This window comes from Hydra viridissima, unplaced genomic scaffold, assembly GCF_058129835.1.
Source record: "Hydra viridissima isolate aposymbiotic clone 2 unplaced genomic scaffold, HvirCarnegie_v1 scaffold_3, whole genome shotgun sequence".
Lineage (NCBI taxonomy): Eukaryota > Metazoa > Cnidaria > Hydrozoa > Anthoathecata > Hydridae > Hydra > Hydra viridissima.
This window is the reverse complement of record NW_028324302.1, coordinates 4,618,661-4,639,654: the sequence shown is the minus strand read 5'-3', so window position 1 is coordinate 4,639,654 and position 20,994 is coordinate 4,618,661. Positions and strand designations below refer to the sequence as shown.

At 28.9% G+C, this 20,994-nt stretch overlaps 4 protein-coding genes across 5 annotated transcripts; all 4 read right to left on the bottom strand.

Moving 5' to 3' along the window:
* Positions 1-1,504: 1,504 nt before the first annotated feature.
* On the bottom strand, positions 1,505-12,627 carry LOC145180514 (uncharacterized). 2 transcript variants are annotated; one of them, XM_090083510.1, is made up of 8 exons: positions 12,480-12,627; positions 4,576-5,156; positions 3,919-4,073; positions 3,445-3,534; positions 3,261-3,361; positions 3,111-3,180; positions 2,862-2,972; positions 1,505-2,472 (listed from the first exon to the last, which is right to left on the bottom strand). In XM_090083510.1, the coding sequence occupies exons 1-8, from the start codon at positions 12,525-12,527 to the stop codon at positions 1,985-1,987; spliced, it is 1,644 nt and encodes a 547-aa protein (XP_089939636.1). In that variant the 5' UTR covers positions 12,528-12,627; the 3' UTR covers positions 1,505-1,984. The 2 variants fall into 2 exon arrangements, with proteins under 2 accessions (XP_089939636.1, XP_089939637.1); XM_090083511.1 differs by lacking the exon at positions 12,480-12,627 and adding an exon at positions 10,315-10,539.
* LOC145180518 (uncharacterized) lies at positions 12,519-14,849 on the bottom strand. Its single transcript, XM_080055422.2, has 4 exons — positions 14,523-14,849; positions 14,269-14,447; positions 13,982-14,105; positions 12,519-13,725 (listed from the first exon to the last, which is right to left on the bottom strand). The coding sequence occupies exons 1-4, from the start codon at positions 14,700-14,702 to the stop codon at positions 13,483-13,485; spliced, it is 726 nt and encodes a 241-aa protein (XP_079911548.2). The 5' UTR covers positions 14,703-14,849; the 3' UTR covers positions 12,519-13,482.
* Positions 14,850-15,396: 547 nt separating this feature from the next.
* Positions 15,397-18,965, bottom strand: LOC145180515 (translation initiation factor eIF2B subunit beta-like). The gene is made up of 2 exons (XM_080055417.2): positions 18,617-18,965; positions 15,397-16,276 (listed from the first exon to the last, which is right to left on the bottom strand). The coding sequence occupies exons 1-2, from the start codon at positions 18,912-18,914 to the stop codon at positions 15,516-15,518; spliced, it is 1,059 nt and encodes a 352-aa protein (XP_079911543.2). The 5' UTR covers positions 18,915-18,965; the 3' UTR covers positions 15,397-15,515.
* A 368-nt stretch (positions 18,966-19,333) lies between these two features.
* Positions 19,334-20,129, bottom strand: LOC145180519 (grpE protein homolog 1, mitochondrial-like). The gene has a single exon (XM_080055423.2). The coding sequence runs from the start codon at positions 20,054-20,056 to the stop codon at positions 19,394-19,396; it is 663 nt and encodes a 220-aa protein (XP_079911549.2). The 5' UTR covers positions 20,057-20,129; the 3' UTR covers positions 19,334-19,393.
* Positions 20,130-20,994: the final 865 nt, after the last annotated feature.

The window sequence follows — 20,994 nt, the reverse complement described above, 5'->3', positions numbered from 1 at the left end:
TATATGTTTAAATCTGATGACAAACTTTGTATGCCAACTCATTCTTTTGTAGATTATAAAACAACATACCTGAAATGCAACTTTGTAAATTGTATTACTTTAATCCTTATCAAAATACAAAAGCTTGGAGCCTTTTTATAGTTTTTAGGTGCAAATCATTTAATTTTTTTTAGATGCGGTTGATAATTTTTCTCGCTATTTTTAGTAGTTGTAAAAATTTTTCCTAAAACTCACCGAATATTTTTGTATGTTTTAGAAATTAAATTGCAAAAGTGTAAGCAAGTTTTTGCATAATTATAGTTAGAATTACACTAACATAAGTAGACAATAAAGTTATTATATGGCATTTATTGATGAAATAAAATAGAACACTAAAATAGAAAATTTTCTTCCGTTTTAATCCTTCTTAATTGTTATTTAATGTTACTAATATGGTCGACGAAATGTATATATGTATGTATGTATGTATGTATGTATGTATGTATGTATGTATGTATGTATGTATGTATGTATGTATGTATGTATGTATGTATGTATGTATGTATGTATGTATGTATGTATGTATGTATGTATGTATGTATGTATGTATGTATGTATGTATGTATGTATGTATGTATGTATGTATGTATGTATGTATGTATGTATGTATGTATGTATGTATGTATGTATGTATGTATGTATGTATGTATGTATGTATGTATGTATGTATGTATGTGTGTGTATATATATATATATATATATATATATATTTATATATATATATGTGTGTATATATATATATATATACACATATACATATATATACATATATACACACATATTTTTATATGTAAAGGAATAGATAAGTAAAAAATGTAATTTATAATTAGTATATTTATTATAATAATATTGCTATTATTTTAAATCTATTCACCGAATAATAATTTCAGAAAGTATTGTTCACAAGTCTTTTTGTTAAATTTAATCACTTTGTATCCAGTTTTCTGATTTTATTTTCACTTTGTTATATTCGGTTGATATTTTTTTCTTATAAGTTTGTTATGTAGTATAAAATAATGATCAGGGATGTAAGCAAAAAAGAAAATTACTCTCAGCTGACCTTACATACTAAGTACTTTCCTAAAAACTGCTGTTGAATGTCGAAGAAAGAGAATTGGAAGAACTCTCTGAAGCATTTGAATCATAAAATACAAATCAATCAGATTATAAATGATTTCTATGGTTACTGAAAACAGTAGTTTTGACACGTCTCGCAAAAAAATCAGTGTTCATATTTTTTGACATTTTAACACCTTAAATTTTAATTTAATTGGCTAAAAACAAATTTTAGAGGTGTGAGGTTTGAAAACCGCTCTAAAAGTTTCTTTGTTAAGACTGACAAACACCAAATGATTCCAATGGTATTAAAGCGGTTGAGGGTACTTGACTTTATATTTGATGAGTTTGAATGTTTTTCTGACTTTAATTTAAATTTAGTAATTATTTGGCAATAAATCAAAATGACTTTGTTATTAAAAAAAATGTTAAACTAGCTGTTATAATTTTCAATGAACAATAAATTAATTAAAAAACATTGAAATATTTAAAAGTTGATGTTAATGCGTCATCATATAAATCAAACCCTGAGAATGAAATATAAAAATATTATCTAAGTCATTATCATTATTTTCACTACTAAAGCGTTCGCATTAAACAAATGCTTTTACTATGGAAAAATACAAAAGTCCAGCTCTTGAATTACAGAAACTCTTTCTTCACCATGAAACACAGAAATTTTTCTTCACTATGAAGAACTGTGGATTTGCACATTTAGAAAAGTCAATTCAGTGCAAGCTATATACAATCTTTAGAAATGACATCCTGTTGCAAATCCAATAGCTTAGCAACGTCTCATCGTTGAGCAATGACGACACTCAGCATTTATCTTTAGTATATGCAACTGCTAATTATCTTCCTGTTAACTTACTAATATTCAAATACTCTGTCAATTTGTACAGACAACACAGCTTAGTTCCCAGTATTCTTTGTAAGAGTTTTTACATGGCAATACTCCGCATTTACTTTCAACAAAGTGCAAAAAACCACCTTTTTCCCATTCGTTAGTGCCTTCAATAAAGTCAGGTTTTTGATCAACGCATATATATTCTGTTCGTTGTAAGTATTTCTTTTGTGACATAAGAAATCCTTGATATTCTTTGTACCATCCTACAGGACATTCAGTTGTTGCGGGTATCATCAGAGTGTTTGTCTTTTCTTTCACGCTGCACAGCGAGCATAGCGCGTTGTAATATTGCCCAACAGATTTGGAGTCAAATATATTTGAGTCTCCGAGCTCGAACTCCACTCCATAAATATAACCACGAGACATAAAATCAGAGGCATTATCGTGTTTATCATACTTAGGAGATACAGGTAAACACAAGTAGTTGGATCCCCCTCCGTCTGAGTTATGGTATGAGCTACCAACATAACCTTGTTAAAAGTTGATTAATTAAAATAAATCAAAATAATTAAAGTAATTAAAATAATTAAAAGGTGCCCATAATTATGAAAGTAGTCTAAGTCAAAATTAAAAAAAAAAAAATGAATTTATCACTTATTTCACACGACATGATTTTAAACTAAATATATTCAATGTAATTTTTACGATATCGTCAAAAATGAACCTTTAAAAAGTAGTTGTAATAACAACGTTATACGGAGTTTTTTAAATTTATTCAAATGCGAATCATTAAATATCTCGAAACAAGAAATATATGATTTAGACCACTTTCATAATTATGGGCACAAATAACTGTTTATTAAAAAAAAAACTTTTTTGAAACTAAATTTCTTTTTCTGATTAAAAAAAAAATTATTACCACTATAAATAGTAGATCTATTAACATCGTTTCTGCATGATGATTTACCCCAATGAGTATATGTAGTGTGATATTTAGTGTGTGCGCAGTTTGAGCAAGTACCATTGTAGCCTAAAAGATGAGCATTTAAAACCGCATTTTTTAAAATTGTCCCATCACATGCCTGTTTTCCTATTCAAATCATAAAATTCTTGTTGATAATAATTTACAAGTTATATGAAGTTGTTTGTGTGAATAAAGTTTTCAAACCTGGTTTTCCTGGAGGACCAACATCTCCTTTCATCCCTTTCTCACCTTTTTCGCCGCGTTCTCCACCAAACTTAAAAAAAATTTGAAGATCACAGATTTTTGTTAACTCACTTGGTATTTAACTGGTTTTTTATTATGTTTAAAGTATACCTGAGTTTCGCGATGTCCAGGTAAACCAGGTGGCCCAATTGGTCCTGGTGGTCCTGGTTTACCAGGATTCCCACGATAAACAAACTGACAGTTGCACTCACCTATAATTCAAATAAAATGAATGTGTCGTCATTTCGATAAGGTGTAAATATTTTCATCGTATATTGTAGTATACGAAGTATACCTGGGTCACCAGGGTCTCCTTTTTCCCCATTTCTACCCGGCGGTCCTCTTGGCCCAGAAAAACCACGTTCCCCAGTTTGGCCATCCATTCCTAAATGAAAAATACTCATTATTGATAAAGTAATAACCAAATTAATTAATAAATATTTTAACAGTGAGTTGATTATGATATAGATAATATGCGCTTTTGATGTAAATATTTTTACACTAGAATTAATGGGTTTGGGTATTTTTTTGTAAGAGGGGTTTTAACATTTATGTTAAGTTACCTCACCTAAAAACTCAACACAACAGAAAGCCCTACAATGACCATTACAACTGAGTTAGTAGAATTTGTCCTTCTGTATAGAATAACCTTACTTTCCAATTTTACCTCTATTAAACCAACCCAAAATTAAAAAATTTAAAGGCTAAAAAAAAAAAATATTTTTTTAATTTATGAAAGTTTTGTGCTTGTGTAACAAAAAGATTTTACCAGGCGGACCCGGCGGACCCGGAGTTCCAATTGGCCCTGGTTTTCCAGGCATTCCAATTAAAACATGACATTTGCATTCATCTTTGGTATTCGCTTTTGATAAGTTGAGTTTTGTTTCATTGAGCCAGCTTTCTACAAGCTCCAGATAGTTTATTCTAAAATAAGTGAATAAAGTCGTGAAAAGAACACCACTGATGCCAAAATCTTCTCAAACTCGAATATAATTAAGAAATTTAACACATTTTTAACTTCTTAGGTATCATACAAATTTGTCGCAACAGATACTCTGAATATTTAAAAGAATATTTACAAAATTTTTTGTATTTTATTGAGGTTATTCGGACCTTTCTTTTCTAAGATATAATCTTCTGCACAGACTTTAAAAACCTTCTAAAAAATTAAAAACGATACGTCGGTTCGACTTTTTTAATTCAAACCAGAAAAATTTCACTTTTTCAAAAAAAATATTGTAAATGACTAAAACTAGTCTGAGCACACAAAAATCTTTTAGGAATAAGCTAATGACTCGTTTAAATGATTTGCATTTTGTTCCCTGCGAGGTTTTAAATGTAAGTTTCCTGCATTGGACGGCTTTTTTATAGTTTAAAAAAATTGAAAAGAATTTTCTTACTATTATTTTAACATAAACATGCTCACCGTTGCATATAATACTCCATCTTTTTTTCTATTTCGCTTGTAAGAGTCGTCAAGCGTTTTTCAGCTCCACTTGGTCGGTTATAATTCTGTTGAAGATTCTCGTTTAGTAAGCCACTCGCTTGACTCTCTCGCTCGCTAACTTTTAGCGCTTCAGTATTCAATTGTTTGTGCTTTAGGTTAATGCCAAAGTTATTTTCAAGAATTGTTATTTGAACTTTAGTTGCCGCAAGCTTCGTGTATAAATCATATAATATAACTGGCATCCCAAATATGTAGCATAAGAGAACCAGTATCCATAAGAGTTTAAATAGTTTTTTAAGTTTAGCAGGTAATTTACACCCTCGACCATCATCGGGTTCTAGCTCTCCACATTGTGTCTCGGTTGTTTCGACGGCGTACACATTCGATTTCTTATAACTAATACACATTTCTTTTGGCTTTGTGCAATTTTGCTGAAGAGCTTGGTTTTTTGGCGGGATCCTAAAACTACTCGGGTGGATATCAGCATCTGTCATTTTTTCAAGCAGAGATCGATTCGTCATTAATTCTTCTAACTCCATTGAAATTAAAAATTTAGCTTTCTAAAAAACGAGTTTTTCAGTAAACAAACTGCATTTAGGTTTTGTGAAAATACAAAGCTATTGTTGTGAACGGTGATAAACGTGAGGTTTTGATTATCTACGTTCCGTTGTGTTGTTCTTTTAGTTGTGTTATTCTATTAGTTGTGTTGTTCTATTAGTTATAAACGTTTGAAATTATCATAATTGAATTATAGAAATAATCTGGTAAATTCAGAAGAGTCAAACACAGCGGTGAACGGTTTTATTCTTATAAGCTCCCAGTGCATTTTGCTACCAAACAATTATATCGAGAATTTAAAAATGCCTTAAACAGTAACAAATGTCTGGTCGGCTCGTTCACAGCGCTTAACAGAATTTATCCGAAATCCTTTTAGATGCGATAAGAATTGTTTGGATTCTTAATCAGATTTCAGTAATGACGTAGATTTTTAGTATATTTTTTTTTTTGTCCAGCTTTATTTAAGAACTGACACCTCAACAGATTATAAAACAAAGTTTTCATCTTTAGAAACATGACAAGTCACAAAATTGACAAATTTGTCAATCTGAACTATTATCCAAAATTACTTGTTAAAAATATTCTTTAATTAGCTCATACATACCACTATGAATAGAAAAGTCGCAAAATGCAAGAATGCTTATTTATTAACATTAGAAGAAAACTATTGAACTAAATACGTGTTGAGTACATACACAACCCAAACATAAACAAATTTTAGAAAGAATTGTATTTTATTGATACGTTATGTATTTGCAGCTTTATTATTAAATTATTTTTTAAAATTTTATACATCACTACGATTTCTAAAAATTAAACATTTTTTCAACGATAACGTCATCCATTTATTTCACATTTGTAGTTGTTTAGCTGCATTAATGAAGATTTGTGAGTCACGAGGAAAAATCGCAACGTGCGACGAGCGTTTTTTTTATTCATTAAAAATACAACACGCACGCGCGCACACGTACACCGGAATTGTTAACTTTGTTTCAATTGTTATTCTTTAGCTGCTATGGTAACCTTTTCCTTGTTAATATTAAAACGGGAACATTTTATATCAATAAATAGACAATTAAAACGATTATTTTAATCTATTTATAAACAGGTTAATAATAAAAACAGTTGGTCAAAAATTATGCTAATAATTAGATATAATTAAATGTTCCGAAACCTTCAGCAAAAATACTTTCAGATTACTCTCCCACTGGATATCTGTAATAGAAACTAGTCAATTTTCTTTAGCACGCGTTGTTAACGCATTATCAAAGATGAAACAATCTTGTATTATCAATGAATTATCAAAAAGAACGTGTGAACATTTTAAATTTGTAAAGATTATCTTTAGCTGTGAGAGCTAATGATTTTTAAAATCAATTTGTAAAAGTCCGGCTCGTTTAGCAAAGTAAATCCAATATCGTTTAACTCAACAAATCCAATTTAACTCGTTTATAAAAAAAAATATTATGCTATCTATCACCAAGGTACAAATTTCTTACATCCCAGCAGTTTTATAAGACAAAAAAAAAAAAAATCTCAAGCTTAAGGATTCGAATTTATTAGGTCTTAACTCCATGAGTTTTGATTTGATGCTTTGATAGCTCAACAACATCAGACAGCTAATTTAGTTTAGGTTTGCAATAAAAGATTAAAAATAAACGAGCTTACGAGTATTTTAATCTATATTGATTGACTAATTGCATGCTGATTCTCTGTTAATTAATAACTTCTATTAATTCAAAAATATATTTTTGTTTGCCTAATTTCTTTTGCAAGTTTTATAACGTTTTGGAAAATTAATTACAAGACATTCATTCGCTCGCTGCAAATGGATGGGAGGTATCTCTGCTTGAGGAATAAATTGACCACATTCAATCTGTTGATGCTTGTAACAACAACAACAACAACAACAGCAACAACAACAACAACAACAGCAACAATAACAACAACAACAACAGCAGAAGCACAACAGCAGCAACAACATTATATTGAAGTTACTTTTAATACGTTTGTCATCACTTACCGACTTCGCGAATTTTCTAAAATGACATTATTACAAAATAGCATATTTTACTAAACCATTTATAGGCCCTTGTTGGCAGACGACAAAAGAAAGTGTACCTCAAAATCTGATCTTTAATATTTCCCCATGTGAAACCAATGTTGCCAAATAACAACAACTATTTTAAGGAATTAATTGATGTCAGGAAAAAAAATTTTAGATCCTTAAGTTTTCTGAAAATATTAATAATTTTTTTTAAAAAAGTTTTTTAATTCGGCCCATAAAGGTTTCACTTTGTTCGTTCGTAGATAAATAATTTTCTGTCGGAGAAACTTAACAAATAAAACAACACAGAGTACAAAAACGTTCATTAAGAATTAAAAGTGTGAAAATTTGAAATAGAAAATATCTAAAAGGAGACTCAATAAAAGTGTGGAGTCAATCCATATGAAATAATTTTATCATGATAAATTTAATGATTTTTAGTACAAGCACCTAATTTAATGCTAAAGACGTGTACTAAAATAATAGCTTTTCACCAGAAACTGGTACAAAGGACTGGCCACTTAGACCGAGGGCCTTTTTGGTGAAATAATTTTAGCACCGCAACTCTTTTTAATCCGTGAGGTATTGTTTTCTTGATTCCTTTAAATTCATATCCCCAAAGAAATTTTATATCCCCAAATTCATATCCCCAAAGAAATTTTATATCCCCAAATTCATATCCCCAAAGAAATTTTATATCCCCAAATTCATATCCCCAAAGAAATTTTATATCCCCAAATTCATATCCCCAAAGAAATTTTATATCCCCAAATTCATATCCCCAAAGAAATTTTATATCCCCAAATTCATATCCCCAAAGAAATTTTATATCCCCAAATTCATATCCCCAAAGAAATTTTATATCCCCAAATTCATATCCCCAAAGAAATTTTATATCCCCAAATTCATATCCCCAAAGAAATTTTATATCCCCAAATTCATATCCCCAAAGAAATTTTATATCCCCAAATTCATATCCCCAAAGAAATTTTATATCCCCAAATTCATATCCCCAAAAAAATTTGGTAACAGAGTATGAAACATTAAAAATTACATTAACAGTGTGAAACATTAAAAAAAAACTACTAAAATACACAAAAAAATTTCAAAAATATTTGTTTTAAGTGTTGAGAGTGCTTAAGTTAAAAAATACACCGAGTCAAAACCCAAACATTTTGAAATTTACCACGCTTTTCTACATGTTAAACTAATTCTAAAGCAAATCTTAACACGAATACATTTCGGCGCTTCAAAATAAACAGAATCGAAATTTTTAAGCTACGAAATTTATTTTGAACATTGTTTAAGCCAGAGAAATTACTATTTAATCACAAATAAACTAACATAATCAAAGTTTCACTTTGTGTAATCTTCATGAAAAAATATGTGCTTTCAAATAAGTTATAATACAAACTATACAAAAGACAAAACTCTTATTTATATTCACTCCAAATTCTAAAGTCTTTCCTAGATACGTTTTGTTCATAATTATGTACAGGAACTGAGTAACATGAACTACAGTTATTTTAGGGGAACCTTGTTACCAAGGTTTCTGTAAGCATTTTAAAAAAACAAAAACATTTGTAAGATTTAGGATGCTTTCATAAATTACATAAAGATTCAAGAGCTGAGATATTTTCTAAAAAGTTAGAACATTACCCCCTCTCACCCACTCCTCCCAATTATCAGCTTCAAAACCTGTAACAAGCTTTTTAAAATACTTTTCCTGAGTACCGCATCATCTGTTGGGTACTATCAGTGAGAAAAAGTAGTTCTACAGAATAAACAACCTCTACAATCTTAGTTCAATCTTGTCAAGAATCTGACTCCGAAAAAAAAAATACTGAAAGAAGTTGCTAAGTAGCTTTTATTTTTTCTTTAATCTGAGTATAACTTATCTTCAGCTGGGTGCTAATCATTAATTATTGAAAGTATTCTATGTATACCAACAGAATCCAAGTTTTTAGTTTAATAATTTTTTGTATCTACACCGTGAGCATCATGGGTAATGCGATAATACACAATCTCAAAGTGTGATCATGAGATTGTTTACATTTTTTTTATTGGTCTTGTTAACCAAATTTATCTTCAAAAAGCCTATTTTTTTATTTTTAAACAAAACACAGACTGCATCAGTAAGGAAGCCAGCACCACCGTCGAATCTTCATTGATCTTAAGGATATAATCATCTAACACTCCTCTTATATGAGTAATAAAATGCTAAAATTTATTTCTCATCCTAGAAGTTCGAAAATCGATTGACCTGCTCTGCTGTGATTGGATCACTTTCAAACAATTTTTGTAACATGCTGAAGCTTGTCACGTAAGGAAATCCATTATACGCTATATAATTTTTTTTTATGGAGTAAATGTTTTTAACTAGTATATATATATATATATATATATATATACATATATACATATATATATATATATACACACGCACATACGCACACATATATACACATATATACACACTTACAAATATACATGTATATGCAGGTATATATACATATATATACTTTAATAAGGCTAGTTTTTTAAATAAATTTTGTTTTAAATGATCATTCCTGGTTTTTTACTTGCAATATCCTCTAAAAAAATGTTTTTGATCAAATTTTTTGTTTCGTACATACAATACTCGTAATTAACTTATTATTAAAATTTTTTAGCAAACGGATATTTTCTATAAAAAAGAAAAATGTTTTGATTAAATTAACATATTTGTGATTAAATTATAGTTTCTGCCATCCTAAAGACGCTCTAAAAAAAACTTTCATATTACTAGTCGCCCAAATATCACCACGCAAAAACTTTGCTATATTGCAAACCACATGTAGAAAAAATAGAAAAAATTTCACAACTTTTTGATTTTGACAAAATGTACTTTTTCGATTTAAACGTTTAACACAAATTTTTTTTGAAAAAACATTCAACGACGAATACATACGGAATGGCCTTGCTGCTACGAAGAAAAAGTTAGCTACGTTTTGAAAATTTTGAAAATGCTTTTTAATAAATGTTGTTGGTTGATGTCGTTTGTTTGATATACATAAAAACATGTAAAGAACTAAAAAAATGCCTTTGAAATCTTACAGTATATTTTTGCTTACTATATAGATTTGCAGCACGTAACAAATTTCAAAGACATCAACCTTCTCTGACTATGATTTTGTAGTTCTCTCTTCTTTGATTGTGTTTAACATAATCCCCACATCAATTTTTCATATTTAAACATTATTATCTTCGATATATTTTTTTTTAAATAAAAATTGTTTATTTGCTTATTTTTCGAGTTGTAAAGGCGAGCTATACATTTGTAGCTTTGTAATACTGTGCACAATAAATACCGTTATTAAGAGCTCTAGTGTTCTCTGCAGGTCTGCAAGTTCTATCGCACTTCTCTTCGCACGCCATTTAACATACAAACGTTAGATTTAATGACAAACGTCGTTATCTCTGATGTTTATGTTCAAAATAAAAGACTCTGTAATCTTTACTCGCAAAATGTAATAAATACACAAGCCTCTATTGTCATTTTTTAACAATAATTTCATTTATCAGATATTTCCTTTCTCTGCTTGTGAAACCGGATATTTTAAATTGAAAATCAATAATAAAACTATTATTTTTCAATTAATATTATTAGGCTGCTGTCATTTGACGAAGGAGAATGAAGCATATCTAAACTGGAAGGACACCATTTTTCAAATTTCTACTCTTCTACTCTTTATGTTCTTGCGCATGTTTGGATTAGTTTCATTTTTAAAAAATTGTCGCATCCGCAAAAATATCTTATTAGATTATTCTAAGAAAACAACCGGAAATCTTAGAAGAAGAAGGATGCTATATTTAAGAGATGTCTGTGTGAGAGAAAAATTTCCATGAAATTAACTTTATTCATAATTTATCACATTCAACCCCTGTAGTATATCATTCGCTCGTCGAACGTTTACTCATAAGCAATAACTCGCAACTCATAAGCAATGGTTTAATTATAAATTCATTCGTTTAATCGTACAGCTGTACTACATCCATTCAACTATATTTCGTGGGTATACTTGCAAAAAACGTTAACTCAAAAATCCCCGTTTAGAGAAATCAACTATTTAAGTTTTCTTAAAAATACCCGTTTTATAACTTAACGTTAAATGTATTTTAAAATCAGAGAAAAGATAACATTTCATTCGAGTTGGTGTATTTTGGCAGTTTGTAGAGCGTTGTAAACTTTACAATGCTGTATCATTAAGTCAAAACTGCCCATTTTCGACTTAACGTCTTTTGCGAGTATACCCACGATATTTTTATAAGATTCAAAGTCAATTAATCGAAAGTTTATCACAAAATCCTACCTGCAACATCACCACTTTGCTTAGAAACTTTCGTGTAAAAAAAAAAAAAATTCTAGATATCAAAGCGGAAAAAGTCTTCCCGCTTCAATATAAAGTGTAAACCTTTTTGAGCTCGCTAAAATTTCTTATCTAAAGATCGTGAATTCATTTTTATCTGAACAAAATTACATAAAAAGCAGCCATGCTGGCTGCAGCATAAGTAACGTTGTCAAAGTAGGAATTACCAAAAGTACGTTTAACGATTGGAAGACGATTTGACACAACACTATAGTTGCTTCTTTATTTTCTCTATTCCGGCGGCAAAAAAAGAAAAGGCGTTTATAACTGAATGTTCGCAGTCTGAGAAGTTATTTTTAGCCACTAAAATAACAGCTCTGTCCTTTTATTCAAAGGCTCTATTTTATCAAACAACTGCAAGCAATTATATACCGTTGTTTGTTAACATTTATTAGCTCGACAAAAACGTTCTGAGTTAAATTCAAATACGCATTTAAGGTAAGAAAATAGCATTAGAATTTCCTTCGTAACCAACTTAGTTTATGAAAGAAAAATTATGAAGAAGCCACTAAGGGCAAATAACGTGAACTAAATCCCAGAAAATTTTTTTTTTTTTTTGCGTTAGGAACCCTAAAATCTTTTGAAAGAGTTTTCCCCGAGATATAAAAGATCATTCCAGAGGTTAAAAAAAAAGAAAAAAAAAAAAAAAAAAAAAAAAAAAAAAAAAGGCTTAAGAGAAATTTACGGAACAAAAATGAAAAAATTATTGCATTTTACTTATAACTGCGCGGCAATGTCTTTTATTATTGGTTAATAGTAATGTAGTCGCCAGATTGGTTTGTAAAAGTAGTAACAAGAAATATAAATATCATTCACTGATTTCAATATTCTTATACCAAACGACAGATAACCAATTTCATAATGCTCACCTTTTGATAGTAAATCTTGAAAAAAAAAACGACGATATATTCTCTCATTAAGTAAATAAAAGCATTTTAAACAGTTTGTGATCACTATAAATATTTTCACGCAACAAAACAAACAGCATTAAACAAAATACTACTGCAACGTTTAAACGGTTCACAAAAAAAAAAAAAAAATACTTTTCTGTTAAGCGAGATTTTCTAAAATATTTTTTTTGGCAGACAAAGCTCAACAATGAACCAATCTGCTGCAGATGATAAACTCGATGAGACTTTTTGATTATAAAGTTAATGAAATAAAAACTAATGAAGAGAATAAAAGAAAATGAAAGTAAATAAATTCGCTAAAACTCCCCGCCATCTAAACAACGTTTGTTAATTATTTCTTCCTTTTTTCATGCAGGTGAATATCATCGTAAAATATTGCATAAATCATATACGTATTTATGTAATTTCTATATATATTCGTAATATCTTTCAATTTTCCAATGATAATTCTATATGAATTATCATTGGAAAAAGGTATTAAACTATTTTTCTGAGATAATACAATTCTGCCAAAGAAAATATGTACCGTTCGGCCAGAAAATTTGCATGTACATAACAGATAAAAAAAATTATGAACACATTTCCTATAATTGGAAGATTTTGAAAAGCATATGCCGTAACGCAAATAAGGAAAAAATTACACAAATAAACCCACAACACATCCAACAACATACACAACAACAAATCCAACAACAAATCCTGCTTTTTTTCTTCATTTTAAATTTGTTTAATAACTCAGTGATCCTGTTAAAACAAAAGTGTTAGATGTGTATACCTTTCATTTCAATTGTAGACGTTGGTCAGGAGACGATTTGTAAAGGAGAGACGATGTGTGTAATTGAGTTGGTTGGAGATAAAGAAAACCATATATCTTGTAACGACGGATTTTTTTTTTTATAAAAAAACTAAAACAACATTGTACGAAACATTGTTTAAAAAATTTTAAGTTTTGCGATTGTATTCATGAAGTCTTCTCTACCGCTTTAAACGCAGCGTTCCACTCCGCACTATTTGGTTTGATTCCTCCTGCAATGTATGCTGACGGACTAGGTCCTTTCCAAGATCCTAAATTGCCAGGGGGCTTTTTTGAGTGGATTTTCTCACCGTAAGGAGTTATTGCGTAATTGTAATAAGTCTCATTTTCTAACGCCACTGTAATTTTTTCGTCCAAGTTCTCTAAAGTCACAAAGCTCTTGCTCTCCTCCTAAGATAGTTAGAAACCATGTCACACCCCAAAAAAAGTGCGTCAAAAAGAAGAAGAAAAAAAAATAAAAAGAAAAAATGTGATACAAATAAAGCGTAAATCAAAAATGTCTCTTAGGAAAAAATCATGAAGATCGTATAATGAAAGAAACAAATGTTGACGAATATATCATGAACACTTAAACTTATTAAGATTAGAACTCGGAAGAAAGAATACATTAGGAAGAACACATATTGAAGACAAAATAAAACCTTACAATTAATCTTAAAACGATATCTCGATTTTTTTTGCGTATGTCTTCTTGTAATAAAGCTTCTTTAAGCCTTTCGTTTTCCTCTGCCAGTCTTTTTTCTTCTGCTTTTAACTTTACTTCTGCTTCTCTGCAAATAGTTGATAGTTGTAACTTAAATAACTTAGAATATTAGACTAATTATTACTTCCTGTTCTTAACTCACAACTTAGTAAAACAACTGTTGAATATTTAACATAAAAAAATTTTATTTTACCAATATTGTATCAATAAACACACTTTATAGCTCAAACCTTTTCATCCGGAGCTCTTCATTACTCTTAGCAATAACAGCTATATTTTTGAGTGCTTGTTCTCTTTCTTCCATCTCCCTTTTTGCAATTTCTCCAAGAATGTCATTTTTAAGGCGTGCTTCCTCTGCCAATTCTCTTTGGAAGCGAGCTACAACTGCTGCAACTGCATCTTTGTATGGCTAAAAGAAATCTGAACTTTTGCCAAAAACCAAAACTTACCCAAATTATTAAACTAATAGAACAATGTTAACAACCTTTTGAGCTTGTATATCAGCTTCTTTTTTCTTCAACCTTTCAACTAACTTTTCGCCGGTGAAGTTACGCTTACTCGGATCTCTGACCGGTTTTGGTTTATGACGCATTAGAAATAATGATGTAGAGAACTTACGAAGAGAGAGTTCCTTTTTACAACACAGTCTTTGCAAATGCCTCATGGCTCAATAAACTTGAAATAAAAGGCTCTCACTTAAATGACATGAGCTTTTTTTTTATTCAGGTCAAGTTTTTTTAAAAAATTTTTAAATTAGGGTATTTATTTTAGGAACACATAAAACTAAAACACCAATAATGCTGATATATACATACATATACATATACATATATATATATATATATATATATATATATATATATATATATATATATATATATATATATATATATATATATATATATAAACAGAGAAAAAAAAGGAATACTTTAAAATATGACCATTTGATAACTTACACACAAATATTCTAACCTGAAAAAGCAAATACTTTATCTAAATCATCAAATTTGCCAAAACTCATTTAGTTTAAAGAAGTCATTTTTGTAAAATATTAAACTATGAAACCTTGTCAAGCACTGTTTCTTTTTAATCTTTTACTGGTAAACAAACTTGTCACAAGAAAAACGTGATGAAAAATTTCAAACTTTAATGACTTGAACTTTAATAAAAATTATAAGTGAACTATATAATAAATTATGAGTTGATTTCAGGTAAAAAAAAAATTGAGTACCCTAATTTAAGTAAACTAAACTAAGATTTCTAATAATGAAAAACTAAAAAAGAGAAAACCAATCCTTTATAAATATTTAACAATTTATATTAAAAAGATGTTTAAAGAAAAATTTATATTTATAAAAAAAATTTTGATAATAAAATTTCGAGAGTAGTATTTCATGACTTAAAAAAGTACACACATGTCTCATTCTCATTTATATTTTGATAACGAGATCAAAAAAGATAAAAATTTTAAAATAAATTAAAACAACTCATAGTCTTGCTGGTGATACATTTCTGACAGAAGTCTGTATAAATATGAAGGCACATTCCCACCAACATCTGTAATAAACAAATTTACAAGATCAGCTTCTATATAGTCAAAAAGAGGATTTATAACCTCAACTTTGGAAAGGGTTGCGCCATCTTTTAACTTAATAGCATCACTAGGTGAAAGAAATTGATTCATAAGATTTTGATCATAGCTGCAAACAAACTTTGGAGATAATTTAAATAACCCTGTACAAACAATCAAAGGCACTGAATGGTGTTTTGCTGCTAATGCTATAGCTTGGGTTCCACTTATTGCTTTTAAACCACCATCAGCCATAACTGCATTTGTACCAATAATAACTTTATTTACACGAGACATAATTGCAAAAACTGCTGAGTCTGAAATGACAGTTGTTTCTATATTGCTTTCAGCTAAACTTTTTGCCAGTTTTTGACCTTCATAGTAAGGAGCACATTCCGCAACGATAACATTAAATTTTCGCTTGCGTGCTGCATTCTTAAGAAATTTTTCAACAGTCCTTGAGTTACCATATGTCATAATAACTTCATTGGAGTGTATGTGTTCTAATGCTTGTGTAGCAATGTTATCTCGACAAGTTTCCAGTTCACTTATAACTTCATTAATTGAATCAATAACAGCTGATTTTAAGTTATTTTGTATTGGTTGAGTGAACTCACTGATTGGTTTATTTCTGTAAAGAATTGTTGGGAGTGATTCACTTCCAATCCCTAAATGAAATCTTTATATATATGTATACACACACATAAACAGAAACACACACACACACACACATATATATATGTTAAGTATTTATGACATGAATGTGTGTGTATATATATATATATATATATATATATATATATATATATATATATATATATATATATATATATAGATATATATATATACACATTCATGTCATAAATACTTAACGATATTAAAACAAAAGATTAACCATGTTTATAAGTATATACTTTTATGCATACATGTATATGTGTATACATACACATATATACACATATCTTTATGTGTGTATACAGTATTATTCAAAATTAATCATATGGTGAGCTTGTATTAACTAGAGTCTGAATAACTTTGGAAATAATTGACGGCTTTTAAAACTATCATTTGATTGAGGACTAAATGAAGGATTGCTTGTGTAAATATAACTTTGTTTATTATAAATTAATTACCATAAATTATGTATATGTAAAAGTTATGTATATTATGTATGTAAACTATGTAAAATAACAATTAAATTTTTACATGTCAAAATTTATTCTATAATTTTATATTTTTATGTTAATTATTTAATTAAAAAAATAGGAAGGAAATTATTCACATCTATATTTATCATCAATAGTTTATTGAGTCATCCTTAGCAGCCAATTTTTGCTTGTTCATTGGATTTATAAAATTTTGGGTGAATTATAGACTGATGTTGTTCCAAGCTTCGGAAAATCCCCACTTAATGTCTTTTTTTTTTAGAGAGTTTTTTATGGATGGCATTTCAATAGAATACCTAAGATAATCAATATGATTCAAATCAGAAGATTGAGGTGGCCAGTCAAGTTTCTAATAATCCATGCAGTATGTTTTGGATCATTAACCTTTTGGAAGGTGTATCATTTTCTTGCTGAATGTTGGAACTTTTTTTGCAAGATCCCAAGATATACTCCATCATGATTTCATCAATAAACCTGAAGTTACCAATCCAAGACCAAAACATATAACCTCAGTCCAAGATATATAACCCCAAGCCAAGACATTCCACTCTCAGACCAAGATATATAACCCATAGAACTACAGAACACAATTTCTCCACTGTGTTTTACCTTAAAGTTTAAATATATAATTTCAGAGCTCTGTTCTTTCTCCACACTTACTGATGACAACCAAATCAGAAGAATTTGCATAAGAAATGGCTCATTTTATAAAGGAATTTTTTTCACTGAGCAGAAAATTCACTGGGATGGAAAACTTATGCTAGATCTTACTACACAAGAACAAATAGAATGCCTTCCGATATTGGTTTCAGCAGGAGGAGAAGATAAGCTGCAGAGTAGCTGTAAGTATAAAAAAATTATCAAATAGTGAGCTGAAGTCTAAAGCAGCTTTTGATTGTATAAGTCATAAAAAATGGAATATCAACCAAAGTGTTATAACAATGTGCTTTTATACATCAATAACCTAATTCTGGTAGGTTCCTTGGTATGAAGAACAAAACTTATGACACCTAGTGTTAAACCTAAATTTTTATTGTGCAACCAAAAATTGAGCAAAACAATTTGTATTGAATTACTGAAACTATAACTGTGTAATTATATTATAACTAAAGTAAATTGTAACTAAAGTGATTGCAAATATTGATTTACTAATAAAACGTAATGACCTAAATAAGATAAAGAGCATTATAAATGTGTAATTATATTATAACTGTGTACTGTATAGAAATTCCTACTCATCTTATTTTTAAATACATAACATCTGGTAGCAACCTATAAAATTCACTGAATCTCTAAAAAGTGATTAGTATCTTTTTTAAAACCTAATTCTATAAATTAGGGAATGCCTCGTTTGAATTTCCTGACAATAAGAACCACCATATATATGTATATGGAGCTGAGCCAGAGCTGTTTTTACTTTTCTAGTAAATTGAAAGTTTAGTCAACACAGTATAATTCAAGTAATATTTTTTGCTTTATACTAAATATAACTTAAAAATTTTGATATAAAGCATATAAGATTGCGTCTACAACCCTGGTATAAAATAGTTTACATTATTCATTTGTTTTTTCATTAACTATATGAAACATATTGTACATTATTGAAAATGTTGAATAAAACAACAAAGTTAAAAAAAAAAAAAAAATCATACTAAACAGTAAGACACACACACACACACACACACACACACACACACACACACACACACACACACACACTTTTATAACATATATACATACATTTTTTAAGAAGAATATATTAAATAGACTCATTTATATTTCTCTCATAAATTGGAATTGATATATACGATGTAACACAAAAATCAATTGAAAAAATCTTACCATCAGATTTTTTTCCAGCTAACTCATCATATTCTTCCCGGACTAGCTTTAAAATTCTTCTTACCATGTTTCCAGCAGATATTTCCAATGTATCCTCCATTATTTGAGCAGCAACATTTTTAATGGATTCAATCAACTCTTTTTCATCACTCCACTTTGTACTACCAACAAGCCTGCGAAGCAATAAAACTGTCTGAATAGCTATATCAAATGATCCAACCACCTTATTTTGCCTTCTATCACTGATAAAAATGTTTATTTGATGTTGGAATTCTTCTTCAAATGAAAGTCCCATCATTAACTAAATATACGAGAATATAAGAAAAGAAAAATATATCCATCTATTGAAAAAATATATCAATCTGTTAAAACAAATTTCAATTTTGGTTAAATTTTACAAATAAATAACATAACTCAAGAAAAAAAAAAGCAACTGATAAAGATGAACTGATGGAATTAAAATTTTATCACCAGAAAAAAAATATACGCAAGATGCTAATTTATCTTTCATAATTTAATGACAAACAACAAAAATATATACACCAATTAACTGTAGAAGAAATCTTTTATATAAAAATTTTAATAAAATTTTAGATTTCAAGCTAAAAGTTAAAAGGTTTTACATAAATGTAACAGAACTTTGAATCATAAAGCAGAAAAACTATCAGAAAGTCTACCATTACATGAACCATACCCAAAAAAGAAACTCTAAAAAGGTGAATCACAAAAGTTATTCTTTTGTTATGAGTAAAATACATCACATAAAATACAAATACATTATTCAGCAACTCCTACAAGAGCAGCCCTAACTGGTCGACCATGGAGTAAATATCCTGGTTTGTTAACTATAACAACAGTTCCTGCAGCTTTTCCTGGAATTGATTGCTGAAATAAGGCCTCATGAATATTTGGATCAAACTTTTCATCGATAGGGTTGATCTTCTGCAAACCATGTTTCATGAACACTTTTTGAAGATGAGTTTCTGTCATTACTAATCCATCATAAAGATTTTTTAAAAGTTCACTTTTTTTAAGTTCCTCTTCAGGTACACTTTGTGTAGCCTTTTCAAGAATATCAGCAACTTCAAGCAAGTCCTTGGAGAAACCTTGCACAGCAAAAAGTTTTGCATCTGATACCATCTTGACACCACGACGACGAACATTTTCACATTCTGCTAATGAACGAATATATTTATCTTTGTAGTCAGCTAAATCTTTTTGAGCAGCTGAAAGGAGAATTTCTTTTTCTGAAAGCAACTTTTTTAAATTTTTTCCTTCCTCATCTTCCTCAGCATTTACTTCTTCTTTGTTGGCAGCTGTTTCAGTAGTATATGATTTATGATTGGAAAAAGAAGTGAACACATTTGTTAATGTAGCACAATTAAATCTTCCATTTTTCATCAACCATGTAGTTCTTTTCATTACCTGGATCGGTACCATTTTTGAAAACTTTGAAACAATTATCAAAATTTATGATAAGTAAATAATACTATAAAATATTAAAAACATAAAAATAATATAAAATATAAAAAAAACAATCAAAAAAAATCTATATCGAAATATTTCATGTTAATAAGGATGTTACAAAAGCACAGGTCATTGCAAACCTAAATAAGATAAAGAAAATACAAAAAAGTAACAACAGTAGTAAAAAATCACATTAAAGTAAAATTTTACAAAAAATTATATAGTAACACCCATAAAATAGACTTTTAAAAGAGATATGGGGAAATTAATTTAGTAACATACTTACATGCACATATACATATATATACAAATAAAAAACTATAAGAAGTACATTTACACTAAAGAATACACAAGTATGTAATGAGATTAATTCCATATTTTTTAAAATGGGATAGTAATATTGTTATAAGCGCCTGAAAAAGTGACTGTAAAACATACTTCAAGAGAATATAAATTGCCTAACTAAGATATGTTAAAATATATATTAAAATCCTTTTTTTTTTAGTATTTTAATAATATAAAGAGAAATCAATATAAAAGCAATTCCAGTTAAAGAAATTTAGTTTGTAAATATATAGCAAAAACTTCAACGTATACCATCACAGTAATCAAAGGTAATCTATAGCTACACGTGGCGATGAAAGACAGAAACTTTATGTACATGTCCTATATCAGGCTTTTTCATAATGGAGAAATAAAAATGCTGAAATAGAACAATTTTACGGTACACATGCAAAAACAATCTTATAAGATTATAATCTTATAAACTTCTGCCGGGATAACCATTTATATTAATAATCTAGCTCTTGGAGTCAAAATGGTCACTTCTTCAAATTAAATTTGTGATGTTTAATTGATCCTTCTATTTCTCTTCACTTAAATATATTCATCCTCTATGTGGCAACGTACAA